General features: G+C 56.9%; 6 protein-coding genes across 6 annotated transcripts; 2 read left to right on the top strand and 4 right to left on the bottom strand.

Moving 5' to 3' along the window:
* Window positions 1-222: 222 nt before the first annotated feature.
* BO72DRAFT_500914 (phytanoyl-CoA dioxygenase family protein) lies at window positions 223-1267 on the top strand (the record flags this gene model as incomplete). Its single annotated transcript, XM_040948932.1, has 3 exons — window positions 223-418; window positions 471-846; window positions 916-1267. 3 exons carry the CDS (start codon window positions 223-225, stop codon window positions 1265-1267), a joined length of 924 nt encoding a protein of 307 aa, XP_040796537.1.
* Window positions 1268-2358: 1091 nt separating this feature from the next.
* On the bottom strand, window positions 2359-4084 carry BO72DRAFT_472372 (MFS general substrate transporter; the record flags this gene model as incomplete). Its single annotated transcript, XM_040947136.1, has 4 exons — window positions 2359-2588; window positions 2693-3598; window positions 3664-3909; window positions 3985-4084. 4 exons carry the CDS (start codon window positions 4082-4084, stop codon window positions 2359-2361), a joined length of 1482 nt encoding a protein of 493 aa, XP_040796536.1.
* A 752-nt stretch (window positions 4085-4836) lies between these two features.
* BO72DRAFT_389358 (acetylornithine transaminase) lies at window positions 4837-6415 on the bottom strand (the record flags this gene model as incomplete). The annotated part of the gene is made up of 3 exons (XM_040941763.1): window positions 4837-5898; window positions 5965-6204; window positions 6278-6415. 3 exons carry the CDS (start codon window positions 6413-6415, stop codon window positions 4837-4839), a joined length of 1440 nt encoding a protein of 479 aa, XP_040796535.1.
* Window positions 6416-6757: 342 nt separating this feature from the next.
* BO72DRAFT_439517 (DUF2434 domain-containing protein) lies at window positions 6758-9035 on the bottom strand. Its single transcript, XM_040943417.1, has 2 exons — window positions 8088-9035; window positions 6758-8021 (listed from the first exon to the last, which is right to left on the bottom strand). The coding sequence occupies exons 1-2, from the start codon at window positions 8642-8644 to the stop codon at window positions 7046-7048; spliced, it is 1533 nt and encodes a 510-aa protein (XP_040796534.1). The 5' UTR covers window positions 8645-9035; the 3' UTR covers window positions 6758-7045.
* A 1923-nt stretch (window positions 9036-10958) lies between these two features.
* On the top strand, window positions 10959-12605 carry BO72DRAFT_520720 (glycoside hydrolase family 28 protein; the record flags this gene model as incomplete). The annotated part of the gene is made up of 4 exons (XM_040949727.1): window positions 10959-11536; window positions 11595-12017; window positions 12095-12224; window positions 12283-12605. The coding sequence occupies exons 1-4, from the start codon at window positions 11270-11272 to the stop codon at window positions 12603-12605; spliced, it is 1143 nt and encodes a 380-aa protein (XP_040796533.1). The 5' UTR covers window positions 10959-11269.
* Window positions 12606-12906: 301 nt separating this feature from the next.
* BO72DRAFT_452602 (homoserine dehydrogenase) lies at window positions 12907-14426 on the bottom strand. The gene is made up of 2 exons (XM_040945764.1): window positions 14351-14426; window positions 12907-14216 (listed from the first exon to the last, which is right to left on the bottom strand). Exons 1-2 carry the CDS (start codon window positions 14379-14381, stop codon window positions 13138-13140), a joined length of 1110 nt encoding a protein of 369 aa, XP_040796532.1. The 5' UTR covers window positions 14382-14426; the 3' UTR covers window positions 12907-13137.
* Window positions 14427-15075: the final 649 nt, after the last annotated feature.

Here is a 15075-nt window from a genome sequence, read left to right as displayed (position 1 = left end):
CTCAAGATCATGGCTGGTGACACAAGCATGGTCAAGGAGGCGTGGAAGGGATATCCCAACTTACCAGTCTATGAGATCGTCCGGACTGCCGAGTATAGACCCTGAGAACTGCCATATAATAGCTCCATCCGCTCGTGCCCGCCTAAGTGTCTACCTTGGCAAGAACATGTCCCAGCTGTAGGATTCATCACTGCCTGCACAACAATGACAGAATCACCAACCATGGAACCACCAAGCAGCAAGGGCGTACAATGCGTCCCCAAAGACACGCCCCTCCTCGAGATCCTCGCCCACATGAAGCGCGACGGCGGGGTGATCATCAAGGACCTGATCGCCGAAGAAGACATCGACCGCACCTACGAGGAAGTCAAAGAACGGCTCGCCCAAGACCCGGAGTGGGATGGGGTGTTCTTCCCAAGTGCGCTCCCTAATCCAACCCGTCTCTCTGACAACCACTCACGCGCATCTAGAGGAAACGAAGCGCGCCAACTCCATGATCGCCATCAGCCCGACCTACACCAAGACCCAGCTCATGAACCCCATCTACCAAGCCATCTGCACCCACTTCCTGACGACCCGCCACTGGTTCTGGTGGGGCGAGCAGCGCAAGGAGTCCATCTCCAAGCCCTATGTCTCCACCTGCACGGCCATGGAGATCGGGCCCGGGGCCCAAGCCCAGCCGCTGCACCGGGACTCCTTCGTCAACCACACGTGGCTCCCCGAGATCGCGGAGTGGGACGACGAGCGCGACCGCCACCGCGAGACGGAGATCGGGATGATGGTGGCCGGGTGCAGGGTGACCAGGGAGAACGGCGGGACGGCGTTCATCCCGGGGAGTCATTTGTGGTGCGTACCTAGCCAGCTCCTTACCATACCATCCAACCCCATCTACAAACTAAATAAATCCCCCATCAGGGCCACCGACCGCCCAACCCCGCCGCTCGTCCGCGACACCGTCTCCGTCGAGATGGACAAGGGCGACGCCTTCGTCCAATTCGCCTCCACCTACCACGGTGGCGGCTGCAACACCACCGCCGACCAGAAACGCCTGTGCTATGCCACCTTCATGGTGCGCGGGTATCTGCGCCAGGAGGAGAACCAGTTCCTGGCCGTGCCGAGGGAAGTCGCCCGCCGGTACGACCGCCCCGTCCAGGAGATCATCGGGTACTCCCTGAGTGACCCGGCGTGTGGGCATGTGGAGCAGCTGGATCCGATCTATGTGCTGCGGCCGGAGTTGTTGGGGGAGGGGAGGCCGAGGGATTGGTGATTGCCCTGGTGTTTGGTGGGATTGGGGCTGTGGTTTGATTCGCAGGGGTAGGACTTGAGGTGTGTTGTAGTCTGTTGTGGTCTGTTGTTTGGGTATGCAAGAAAGTGATCAGGTTATCGGCTGAAGATTTGATTGCTGTGATGAGATAGTGGTTATGTCTGGTTGGCTGGGGAGTATACTACGCTTGTCATTGTGAAATTGACGCTTCTGAGGTCTGGTAGAAGCAGCGTCCTCTCAGCTTGTCTTAGCATTAGCCTGGTAGCCTTGCGCGGAGAGCGCGAATCAGACCTAGAGGTTGTAACAGTGGCTGTGGTGGTGACTGCTGGGTAACGCTTGATATCTGCGTCATCCCGGTTTATGGAGGCATCCATTACTGCGTGTGGAGTACGGTCAAAACAAGAGTGTTCTTTCGATGACTGCGCTCACTGAGCACCAATGACCGAGTCTACTACAACGAGAGGCATTTACCCCATCAGGAAACTAGCAGATGTTCTCAGATCTGGTACACTATACGCAGATAACTACGTAGTACATTTACCGAATACCACCCAACACATCCCACATAGAAACCTCTACAAGCAAGGAAAAGCAAAGAAACACAGCTATCCCTAAACTTCATTTTCAGACAGACAATCCTACAAAGCACCCACGTCACACAAGGGCTGACTATCTCCAAAAGCAAAAGGAGACCTGCTGATGCAGGTTCCAGCCACCCGGCTCTACCACGCAGCCGGCACGAACCTCACCCCCATCACCCTGTTTTCAGACCCATGCATCCGTATCCATCCGGCTGACCTGCAAAGCCACCCCAGATCTTGACTGCTCATCCGTGTTCCAACCAGCAGAGCAGCTACCGGTGTCGCCGGTGCCACCATCCCCAAACCCAGCCCGCAGGGCGCTTCTCCATCCCAGCCCGAAGGCTCCAACACCCCTAGTCAAGTCCAGGAAAACTAATCCTAGACCCCGCGACCCCGCATCCAGCTCCTGCAAATCGACCCCTAGAACCACTCACTCAATGATCCCCAAGTACAACAAAGGTCCCGATCCCCATCAGCAGACAGAAGATAGCTATCCCAAGGCAAAAAAAGCAATCAGCGCATCCGGCCCAATTGAAACCGACCACAACCCAAGAGTAGACAAAACGTACCCAGAACCAAATTCATGTAGAAATACCCCACCGCCTCAGTCAACGCCCCGGAGACCAAGGGGCCGACGAACATGCCCCCCTTCCAGGTGACATTGGACAAGGAGAAGGTGCGCGAGTAGCCGCCGTTCGAGCCGAAGATGCCGGGTTTCTCGTCGGCGAGCTCGTTCGCGCCGTCTGCACTCATCAGCATCCTCCTCACTCGCCATAAAGCAATCCCTTGGGGACCGTCGGAAGGGTAAATGACAGTAGGAACCGCGAGAAGGACGGGATCAACTCACTCAGAACCTCCACCCCGCCATACCCCAGAATCAACGTCCTCCACACCCCAATCGCCACCAAGCTCACCAGATACACCACGGCCCCGCTCGTCCCCAGGAACCCCTGGTGGCCTGGGAGACCCAGCAGCACCAGCGACGGCGCCAGCAGCCCGAACCCCAGGGAGACGGGGTACCGCAGCCCGACCCGATCCTTGAGCCCGCCGACGGGCACCACCAGGAGCAGCGTCGGCGCCTGCAGCAGCAGGAACAGGAGTCCGGCGTGGAAGCTGTCCCAGCGGAAGACCTCGCGGATGTGCAGCGGGATCGTGGCCTCGAAGCTCGCGATGACGACGGCCAGCAGCGTGTCGCCGAGCAGGCCGGCGGCCACGCGCTTCTTGCGCAGGATGAGCCAGTAGATGTTCGCCTTTTCGGGGGTGCTGCTTCCCGCCGGACTTGGGGGGTCGGTGTCGGCGGCGGTGGTGGTGGTGGGGTTGGTGGTTGTGTGGTATGTGTAGGAGCGGGCTTCTGCGGCCGGGCTGGACGGGAGGAGCGGAGCGGTGGTGGCGTCGAGGGTCTGGGCCTCGCTGTCTTGCTCCTCGTCTCGCGTGCCCCTGTCGTTGGGAGCGGTGATGGAACTGGCGCGCGCTCCATCCCCGCGCGGTTCGAGGACGAGCAGTTGCAGGACCAGCCCGGTCAGCAGGACGAGGAACGCGCTCGACCACATGACACCGTAGGAGACGAACTTGTACAGGGCGGCCGACACGGCCGGACCGGTCAGCAAGCCCGCGGAGACCAGCAGGACCGCGACCCCGAACGCCTTGCTCAGGTGCCGCGCCCCGGCCGCGTTGGCGAGCATCGCCATGCCGACGATCCAGATCACCGAGCCCGCGACGGTCTGGATGAGGCGGCCGATGATGAGTCCGGTTACTGCGGGGGTCTTTGCATCAGCTCGGCTCTATGCCTTTGCGGTGAAAATGAAGGGAGCTACCTACGTGTCGTCGACCACGCCGTCACCGCCGTCCCGAACATATTCACCACCCACGCGGCGATCAGCAGCCAATTCCGCGAGGACAGTTTGTCCGCCACGTAGCCCGTCACGGGTGCGAGGATGATCGAGACCAGGGCGTTCATGGAGAGGATGATGGAGGTCAGCGCCTGGATGCGCGCGGCGGGCTGCTGGAGGCGGCTCTCCAGGATCTCCGGCAGGATCGGGATGATGAAGGTGAAGAGGAAGTTGTCTGTGGAATCCCCTGTTGTCAGTATTCCCTGGAAGAACCCGATTGTCCGCGAGGTTTCTGGAGAATTGGACCAACCTGAAAACAGAGCCACCGATACTATCACTATGATGTACAGTCTCGAGGATCGCCATCGATGGCCGAAAGGCTTGGACGGTCTCGCAGCGCCCCGTGCCATTGTGCGCAGTCGCCGACGATAGTGAGATAATTGCTCTCTCGACTCATCATTGGATGCTTTTCGGTATAAATGGAGGGTCAGATACAAAGAACGGCTGGAAGGTGCTTCCCATCCCAAATTCAGCAGGCAGATCCATGGTTACTCAATGGCCGTAACATTGCATATGCTGTTGCACCAATTCGCTCCGGTGTCTGCCGGGGAGCAGGAATCCGGGAGATACAGTCGAGTTGGGTATACGAGGCTCGCGCCACTCGCTCGGGTGTGCTGACTGGGCGGGATGCGAATGGGTTTAGTGATGAGTAGTGTTTTTTCTTTTTGCTCAGCTTGCGTGATGGGCTCTAGTTGGGTGGGACTGGCTGGTTGTTGCCTGGGAAAGTGAGGATAGTAGTCTACGACTGGCTCTCACTGGAGGACGGACTTTTCGGAGCATCGATGTAGGAGCCCGAGTCTGATATTCGGATGAATATGCTTGCTGCCTTGTGCTTAGGCACCTTAAGCACGTCCGAAGATGTCACTTCTCAAGCTTCATTGTCGTCACCAAGTACAATGTCGGATATGCATTCTATTAAACCCATGTCTATGCTATGAGCCGGAAAGGAAAACGGTGATGTAAATATATCCTCAGAACAAGATGCAGTGTTGCAAAGGCAGGTCAGACCCGCAGCGAGCGCTTAGTGTAGAATCCCGGGCCAGCAGTCTTTCTGTCACCTCTAACTTTTTTTCGACGATCATTAAGCATGTACTCCACATATCTAGGCAATCACAGCCTCCAAGGCCTGCTCGAAGATCTTCAGGCCCGTCTTGAGCTGCTCCTCGGTGATCGTCAACGAAGGCACGAACCGGATGCAGCCCTCACCGGCGGTGATGATCAGCATGCCACGCTCGCGAGCAGCCGCCACCAAGTCTCCAGCCTTGGCGCCGAACTCGGGGGTGAGTTGCACACCCAGGATCAGACCGCGACCGCGGACCTGTGAGATGACGTTCGGGTGCTTCTGCTTGAGGGCAGCAAAGCCGGCCTGCAGCACGGCCGACTTGTCCTCGACCTGCTTCTGCAGCTCGGGCGAAGCCAACCGCTTGACAATGTGGTGGGCGACGCGGCTGGCCAGGGGGTTACCACCGAAGGTGGTTCCGTGGTCGCCCGGCTTGATGTGCGACGCAACCGTCTTCTCGGCGATGATGGTGGCCCCGATGGGGAAGCCGTTGCCCAGCGCCTTCGCGGTGGTCAGGATGTCGGGGTGAGCGGCCTCGCCGGAGGCGGGCGCCAGCGAAGGGTGGCCGTGCGCCCAGAGGCTGCCCGTCCGGGACAGACCGCACTGGATCTCGTCGAAGATCAGGACGGCGCCCACCTCGTCGCAACGCTTGCGCAGAGCAACCAGGAACTCGGGGGTGGCAACGTTGACACCGCCCTCACCCTGGATGGGCTCGACGATCACACCGCAAGTCTTGTCGGTGATGAGAGTCTGGAGCTGCTCCACGTCGTTGTAGTTTCCGTACTTGAAGCCCGGCAGCATGGGCGAGAAGGGGGTCTGGTACTTGGGGTTGGGGGTCGCGGACAAGGCACCCATCGTGCGGCCGTGGAAGGAGTTGTGGAAGGAGACGAGCTCGTGCTTGGCGCCCGAGGGGTCGCGCGAGCGACCGACCTTGCGGGCGAACTTGATGGCAGCCTCGTTGGCCTCGGTACCGGAGTTGGCGATGAACACCTGGGAAGCGTCACGCATGGCACCGGACTCGCGGGTGACCTCAATCAAGAGTTTGCTCAGGGCTCCGGTCCAAGCATTGTAGTACAGGTTCGAGGCGTGGATGAGGATTTCAGACTAGAGGAGAGGCCCTCACCGTTAGTATTTCGGGAGCCAGCATATGTGGAGACTCTGGGTGCACACCTGTTCGGCGATGATCTTTGCGATCTCAGGGTCACAGTGACCAAGAGAGTTGACAGCAATACCAGACGTCATATCAAGGTACTTTCTGTTCTCCATATCCCAGAGATAGCTGCCCTGACCCTTGACCATCACCGGAGGTGGCCGGACGTAGGTGGGGACCATGAACGGGGTTTGAGCATTGATGAAGGAGGAGGAAGCGGAGTCGGCGGTGGGATCGGGGTTGGGCAAGGAGCTATCATCCTGGAGAATGACCACACGTCAGTATAGAGTACGATACTCAAGGAATTTCCAATCAGCACATCAGGAGATTCACCTTTGCTTGGGGAGCAGCTGTCGCGCTCAAGGATCGCACGGGCACTGCGGTGAACCGAGGCCGGAGCACGGAGTTGATTTCAGGAACCAGCTTCCTGGCAGCGGGCAGACGCCGCGAGGCAAGTTGTAGAAGAGCCATTGTATGAACAGACACTGGGGAATTGACAACGTGTCGACCTCTGGCAACCGGGGGAACTTTATACCTGGCGGAGGTGTTAGGTACTAGGTACTAGGTAGGTAGGGAAGCGCGATTTAATGACTCGACGGGCACGCTCGCAGAAGAAGAAACACCGCACCGCAGCCCGACAACCTATCGGAGCCGAGAATCGGAGCGGCAGGCCACGCCGTGAGTCACCTGAGTTTGCCATGTTTGCACTTGCCAAGAGCCGCCCATTCAATGTTAAAGCTAATCCGACAGGGTAAGAACGCGGTGCGGGTCCTCGGACTGCAGCACAATCAATCTTTCAAGCCTGGCCCCGATGTCCGTGTTATTTTCCCACTTGCATGTAACATGATTGAACAGTCACCCCCCCCCAGTACGAAAGAGAAATCTGAGGCTATGGAAATGGATCTGGACATCCCTTAAGCAGTGGATTTCAAGTTGCTTGAGGTCTTCAGGCACTTCCTGTATGATTGAGTCACAGAATAGTATCACACGAAGTTGCTACAATACAGCCAAAATTTCACTTAGTACTGAGTATTTTGCATAACAGGCTACTCCACAATCGTGTCCACTCCGATTAAGCGATTGTACCACGTACCCACCTGCCTACCCATCAATCATGTCCTTGGCTCTCTGTGGAGGATGCACTGCAGCCGGGTCGTCCGACGAGCACCGCGACAGGTTCCCTGACTCTGTCGCATATTCCATATGACGGTGAGCCACATCCGAAACACTGTCCACTGCCGTCATACTTGTTGCTTCGCTGGCTTGACTGGCAGTTCGGGTGTTGATCTGAGTTTCTGGCTTGGGTTTGGTGAAGGGGTCTTCTCCCGGTTGCTGCTGCTGCTCCTCTGGATGGATGATTCCCATCTCAACATACCGGTCCATCTCGTCCGTGTCTTTCTGGGTTGACTGTCTCCTAATCTCCCGAACAAACGAACGGCCCTTTGTCCACCAACTGGGTTTCCTTTGGCCAACGCCCATGTCGTCTGCGATGGCACTATCGAGGTCACCGCGACGAGCGATTAGAGCCTGGTCGTCATTCAACTCACAGTGACCACAGATGTTGAACAGGATTATCAGGAGGAGCGGGGGTGTATAACCCAATCCGTAGATCCAACCGCCGCTAACACCATATCTCAACGGTGACACCGTCCAGTCATACGCAGATGCAATTGCATATCCGACTTTGAACCCGAGTAACACGAGGGCCACGAGGAATTGGGAGGGTGCGGCATTGAGGTAGAACATAAGCTGGCCCCAGGTACTCGTGGGGCGGATGCGGTAGCGGTACAAACTGTGCTCCAGGCTATAGCAGATAACGAGAACGCCACCCATGGCTAGGAAGCTGGCGATGCGCCATCGGATGTCCGTCGCGGCAGGTTTCGCATCCGCCATCTGTTGCTCCAAGCTTCGTTGCCTTTCGATCGGCCCCCAGGAGCGCGGAACGGTCAGGAAGAAGTTCGCGAGGGCTAAACCGTAGAATATCATCGGCAGCACGAATTCTTGGCCTCGGCGGGTACTGGACTTGCTGAATGCGTAAGGGTCTCGATCGATGATCTGTCGCTCCTGCCAAGAGCCCCTGGGGGTTGTCGCGGGTCAGAAAAGGTCCGGGAGAGATGGATTCATAGACGAAGATCCTGCTTACCAGTGCCGAACAGCTTCCCACACGACTGCCATCATCACGGGGGTGAGAATGGTATAGAAGACACTCTGCAGAATCAAGGGACTGTTCACCACATAGTCCCGATCCACATCGATGCTCATGAAACAACTAATCGCTCCGCAGCCGGCAAGCACGAGCATCCAGATCCATTTGGCTCGGCGACCCAAAAGTCTCCACCGTCGATCATGCGGTAAGTATCGTCGCCCGTGTTTGCGTAAATTGATCAATGTGAAGAAAATGGAGATGGAGAACATCAGGGCGAAGGCCAGGCCTGCTGCTGCATGGGAACCCATATCCCGGACGGGCGCATAGCACGAGACTCCCTTGATGACCGTCCCGTTCTCCGTCTGCATATGGGGCTTGAACTGGTTGAATGCAAGATAGCAATCCGTGCCATTGGAGAGCGTCCCGTTGCTGTAGAGCTTGTAGTGGTAAAGATCGAGGGCGGTGCGATTGAAATGAACCTCGTTGATGAGTACATCGGTGGAGTTGGCGCCGGCCTCGAAAGGCACGACAGCGCGAACGTACAGTAGCGTCATGGCGTGGTCGGTTCAAGATAGGATGGCCCCCAGGCGAGAAGGCGATCGGCTTGGAGACTTGCAAGTTCCCGAGCAGGGAGTGAGGCCGATGATCACCATCAGGATAATCCAACAATCGGATGGAACTGATGAGACCAGATGGAAGAGCGAGCTACAGCTGTTCGGGACGCGACGGAGCCATGACGGCGGAACATCAACGACAAGGTCGCATCCAGGGACGAGTCGATGATGCGCCGAGGACCCAAGCAACCCAATCAGAGTCTGGACCCTGGCTTTTGGGTTCGGGTCATGATCCGTCGAGCGAGGATATGTAGTGCATCCATGGCCGGATTGGAGGGGTGATGAAGATTGCAAACTCAGTATACTTGAAGGAGGGAGAATCAATACTTGATGAAGGACAACGGGGTGGAGGCGAAGGCACTGGCCGCGACTGGAGGAAATGCGACCGGTCACCGGGTCTCCACTGCGGGTGCACTGGGCATCAACCACTGCATACCCCATTCGGGTCTACATGGGGAATCAAAGAGGCCCACCATGAATACTCACATCTGCACCTCGAGATATCACACTCATATATAGCATATCCAAGAATCAAGAATCAAAGGCGAAGGAACGGAAGGCAAGCTAAGTAAGCCTCAGGATAACCAGAAGGGCTACTACTAACGACAACCACCATAAGAACCACAAAAAGCTCACAACTGTCAGGAAGCAGCCCGCTACGCATCGATTCTACTTTTTAAGGCATACTCCCCAACAGTGCTCACGAAAACCCCTCAGTCTAACTAAACAGTCCCCGGGATTTTCATACCAGTTCTTCATCCCGATGGGTGGAGGGCTACTCTGCCTTTTATCTGCTTGCGTCAAGCTAAGGTTCGCCCTCTCCACGGTTCGAACGCAGGCCGGCGGCACCACAACACGTCACCACCCCCGTTGCACCACCCGGCCTGCTGGTTACCGTGCCAAGACCGCTCCGGGGTCATAGCCCAACAACGACTAGCCGTTTTGACTAGAATATTCACGAGATATCGCCGAACCCCAGACTCGGGAGGCTTGGCATGGTTTGCCAAGAACTTGCCCATTTATCGGCGTCTTTCGCTTGTTGTATGCGTAACTATACCGAGTAGTCGTCTATTGGGCATAGTTCTCATCTTTGCTATCACCAAGTCGGTTCTATTCTATTCAGAGCGGGCGAAATGATCCAGTAGTCTATTGTATGGGAAGTAGCATGCTCGTGCCCAGTCAGTGTCTTCCATATTTACCCTCTAGCAAGTTCAGAATGGTACGCTACGGACATATCTTGTACTACTTGTACTACTCCGGACGGAGGTAAGGTTTCAAAAAGATTCCTTAGCAATTGCCTGATGTTTTGAAAAAGTGACTATAGAAGAGAATCGCTTAGAGTTACGGTCGCTGTGGTGGCAGAGCAGACCGATTTCTCACACACCCCGCCCGGTCGGAATATTGCGCAGTTGAGAGGTCTTCCTGTTGCCTTGCCTTGCAGGCATCATAACCAACCAATCTTAAAAAAGATGTGACGGAAGAAGTTTGTCCGGCTGTGTTGAGTTAATTATACTAAAGATGTACTAAAGATTGAAGAAGCACTGTCGGGTTGGAACCATATTACCCCCAAGCCAGCCAGCAAGCTACATTGCATGCACGGTTGTTGGCATTGCGTTCCAGGCTGATTGCAAGCCCCACTCAAGCGGGCTGTCAGACTGCTAGCCAAACCTGGGGATTGATTGCTTATGCAGTGCTGCAGGAATGCCTCCGCATGACGAAGCTTGTTGCTCACGTGGTGTCCGTGCGCCATGCTTTGCTGCAGACTTGGTCCAGGAAAAGGGGCCCTCATGGAAGGGAGTGCTTTGCTTTCATTCTCTCTCAAGCTCTTCTGCCGCTCGCATTGCATGGCATGATAGTTTCTCACAAGGGTTCGGCTGGACGGAGACGGTACAGAGTAAGTGACAGGGACCAATGGGCAAGGACAAGATCGAGACGAGTTCATTCCACCAATTGGTAACTACATTGCATGAACGACCATTATGCCGTGACGAATACATCCAAGCGAGCTGCAAGCTGCCCTGCAAACCTCCTCATCTTGCACCGGATCACTCTAGCTGCAGACCTGCCGAACGGCGGATCAAGCCACCAGCCCCTCAATCTTGTTACTTTGGGTGGTGGAATCGTCATCAGTCCGAGCCGTCTCCGACCTCCTCGTACTGCTAGAGCCAATCGCCAGCAATGCGCGTGCCGCAGGGGTATCTTCATCGCCATCCCAATCCTCCTCGAGACGAGCCCTGACCGCAACCCCGACGGCCAGCCATGATTTTCCACCATTTGGCATGTATATCGTCAAATCACAGAGGCACAGACGCATCTCCTAGCCTGGTAGGGATCCTGTCCTCGCGCCGGCAAATCATGCTGAAACTGCCGGTTCATGGGGTTTAATCTAAACAATAATCCCACCACGGAAATTCACGCCGCGAGTTTAGGAACTACATCCGTCGCTCCCCAGCAGTATTTAAGGCCAACACCCAAGCCTTTTGTCCAAGAAAAGCCAAGTCGACTAAGGACGGGCAATCGAAAGCTTGGTTTTTCTTGTTGTCACTCACGTTGTCTCTTGCGACCATGCTCGTCAACTCAGCCGTTCTCCTTTCGCTGGCCCTCGGGGCCATCACCGTCAACGCCAACCCGGCCCCTGAGCCCCCTGCGATCACCGCAGCGCCCAAGGTGGGCGATTTGGAGAAACGGGCGACCACCTGCACGTTCTCGGGCTCCAACGGCGCTTCCTCGGCGAGCAAGTCGAAGACCTCCTGCTCGACCATCATCCTCTCCAGCGTGGCCGTCCCATCCGGCACGACCCTGGACCTGACTGACCTGAACGAGGGAACCCACGTACGTATTCCGCTCCCTTTCCACCCTTCCTCCGTACCCTAAATGAATGTCACGCCAGGTCATCTTCGAAGGCGAAACCACCTTCGGCTACGAAGAATGGGCCGGCCCGCTGGTCTCCGTCTCCGGCACGGACATCACCGTGACCGGGGCCAGCGGGGCGTACCTCAACGGCGACGGCAGCCGCTGGTGGGACGACGAGGGCTCGAACGGGGGCAAGACCAAGCCCAAGTTCTTCTATGCGCACGATCTGACCGACTCGGTCATCAGCGGCATCTACATCCAGAACTCCCCGGTGCAGGTGTTCAGCGTCGACAACTCCAACTACCTGACCCTGGAGGACATCACCATCGACAACACGGACGGTGACGATGACGGCGCCGCGAACACGGACGGGTTCGATATCGGCGACAGCACCTACATCACCATCACCGGCGCGAACGTGTACAACCAGGATGACTGCGTCGCGATCAACTCGGGCGAGGTACGTCCCGAATGGCCCCCAACCTCCCCCTTCTTTTCCAAGACAGGATCGAACAACAACTGACCCAAACTGTACAGAACATCTATTTCTCCGGCGGCGTCTGCTCCGGCGGCCACGGCTTGTCCATCGGCTCCGTCGGCGGCCGCAGCGACAACACCGTCAAGAACGTGACCTTCTACAACTCGGAGATCAAGAACTCGCAGAACGGTAGGCCTCTCCTTGCCCAAAAGAACAAGTCAAGTTCCGCATAAGCTAACAACCCCAGGCGTCCGCATCAAAACCATCTACGGCGACACCGGCTCCGTCTCCGAGGTGACCTACCAGGAGATCACGCTCTCCGAGATCACCGAGTACGGGATCATCGTGGAGCAGAACTACGACGACACCTCGGAGGCGGCCACCACCGGCGTTCCGATCACGGATTTCGTCCTCGATGGCGTGCAGGGCACCGTCGAGAGCACGGGCACTGATATTTATATTGTGTGCGGCTCGGGCAGTTGCTCCGACTGGACGTGGACGGATGTGAGTGTCTCCGGTGGGAAGACGAGTTCGTCGTGCACGAATGTGCCGAGTGGGATAAGTTGTTAGGTTTTGAGGGGGTGGAGAGGGTTGGAGGGTGTGGTGGTTGGGGTGGATGGGATGGTGTATGTACTGTAGCAGAGTGGCATTTTTCGAGGGGGTGTTGAATTTAGGTCGTGCGTTGAGGATTCTGCCTTCGGTGCGTATTGGAGAGTCTTCGTGGGAGAATATTGATGGGTGGCCATTGACTCACTAGTAGATGATGAGGAGACAGCATTGATAGGTGCGTAGAAGACTTTGGTCCGGAAGGGAAGGTGGTTTGCGAATCCACAATTTGACAACGACCCTTTGTCTGGTGAGCTGCGAGGGAGGATTTAGTCATGGGACATCCGTCGCTTTACGCATATTCTGCGAACCGCTAGGGCCGGGGTCTCGGCCAAAACCATTCCAACCCATCTACGCACATTGCGCTTACTCTTCAAGCCCAGACGGCGCTACTCTTTCAGCCGAGCATACATCATCATCATCATCATCATCATCATCATATTTCACGGTCCTGTCAAACTTTTATCTAAGCCCAACCCCCAACCCCAACCCCAATCTACTGCAACCGCTGAATGACCTTGATCAGATCAGCCGACACGCCCATGGCAGTGACATCGCCACCGGCACCAGCACCCTGCACGATCAAGGGGTTAGCGCCGTACCGCTTGGTGTAGAAGCTGATGATGTTGTCGCTGCCCTTGAGGCCGGCGATGGCGCTGTCCTTGTCGAACTTCTCCAGGCCGACGCGGACCTTCTTGGCGCCGACATCGACACTGCCGACGAAGCGCACGACCTTGCCCTCCTTCTCGGCCCCCTCCTTGATGGCGGTCATCTGGCCATCGAACTCGGGCAACCGCCTCATGAACTCGGCAATGCCCTCCGCCGTCGACGGCACATCGGCCAGCTCCTTGGGGATGAGCGACTCGATAGGGAAGGAGTCGGGGCTCTGGACCTCCAGGCCGGCAATGCGGGCGAGGATGGTCAGCTTGCGCGCGACGTCCATTCCATTCAGATCATCGCGGGGATCGGGCTCGGTGTAGCCGAGCTCCTTGGCCTGCGCAACGACCTCGCTCCACTTGGCGGAGCTGGCCGCCCCGACGGGCGCGAACGTGTTGAAGAGGAAGGACAGCGTGCCGGAGAAGACGCCCTCGATGCGGGTGACCTCGTCGCCGGTGGCGACCAGGTCGCGCAGCGTCGAGATCACGGGCAGGCCCGCGCCCACGGTGCTCTCGTGGTAGACGAGGGCGTTGCCCTCGGCCGCGGCGGCGAAGATCTCCTTCCACAGGCTCAGGTCCGACGAGAAGCCCTTCTTGTTCGGGGTCACGATCGAGATCCCCCGGCGCAGGAAGGTCGGGTACGACGACGCCAGCGCCGGGTCGCTCGTGTTGTCGACAAGAATCGACCGGCCCGGCGCCGAGGAAAGGTACGCCGCGATCTCATCGGGAGTCAGCGCCCCGGACTTGGTCAGCTGCGCCTCCGCCGAGGCGGTCTTCCAGTCCGCCGCGGGGATGGCCGGCGTATAGGAGGGCGTCGGCGAAAGGAGCGTCTGCGTCGACCGCGCGAGGAGGATCAGTTGCGGGGCGTTGGGTAGGCGCGCCAGCTGGCTGAGGAAGGAGTTTCCCACGCCTCCGACGCCTGGTGGGAGATGGGCTGGTCAGTATGGGTGGGCACTTTGCTTGTGAGGGGTGGCCGTGTTGGTGGGGGACAGGGAACACCAAGCGCAGTTGTCGTTATGAAGCACATGTGCTTTGCTGTCTGGAACTACTCACCAATAACACCGAGATAGATAGGAGCGGGCATGATGAGATGGTCAATTGGTCTGTTTCTGGTTGATACCTTGTCCTGACGCAGCAGGAAGAGGGGAAGAGGACAAGACCGAAGCAGCTCAGCTTCAAAAGCCGCTGCGGGGCAGCGCTGACTCATCGTCCTATATCGGCGCACGCCATGTGGCTTGGCAATTTCAGTGGCGCAGCTGCATGTAGCAGGAACAGTACGTGATGTCTTCATTAATGAGAAATCCTGTATAGCAATACTATGCGGGACCTTCACTCTTGAAATCACTTTCTATACTTTCATTCTGGATTTAGAACATCGAAGTATGGTGCAGACTTGTACCGTCGGAGTCATTATCCTCATCAGAACAATATATTTCGAGCGCTCTTGGCAGGGCGGATGGACTCAGCACCTCATCTGCACAAGATGACAAAGCCCTTGAGACTTGGAGCAAGAAGCCCCAGCGCATCCTGTTCCTTAGGGTCTCTTTGTGATCGATACTATTCTGGGCGTATCTTGTTCGACCGCTTGGGGTGCCATTGTCATGACACAAACAACAAAGACAAACATGATATACCATCGAACGAACGAGCAGGTTTATCTTTGATCCTATAACACCTGGAAAACGCATTCTGTATATACAATTCTTAAGTATTGCATTGTATTGTTCTACTCTCCAATGTATACAGCCACAAAGCAATGTGTCAAGCTGGCGTTAAAG

Source organism: Aspergillus fijiensis, assembly GCF_003184825.1.
Source record: "Aspergillus fijiensis CBS 313.89 unplaced genomic scaffold BO72scaffold_74, whole genome shotgun sequence".
In the NCBI taxonomy this organism is placed as follows: Eukaryota; Fungi; Ascomycota; class Eurotiomycetes; order Eurotiales; family Aspergillaceae; genus Aspergillus; species Aspergillus fijiensis.
This window is presented reverse-complemented; position numbering and strand designations above follow the sequence as displayed.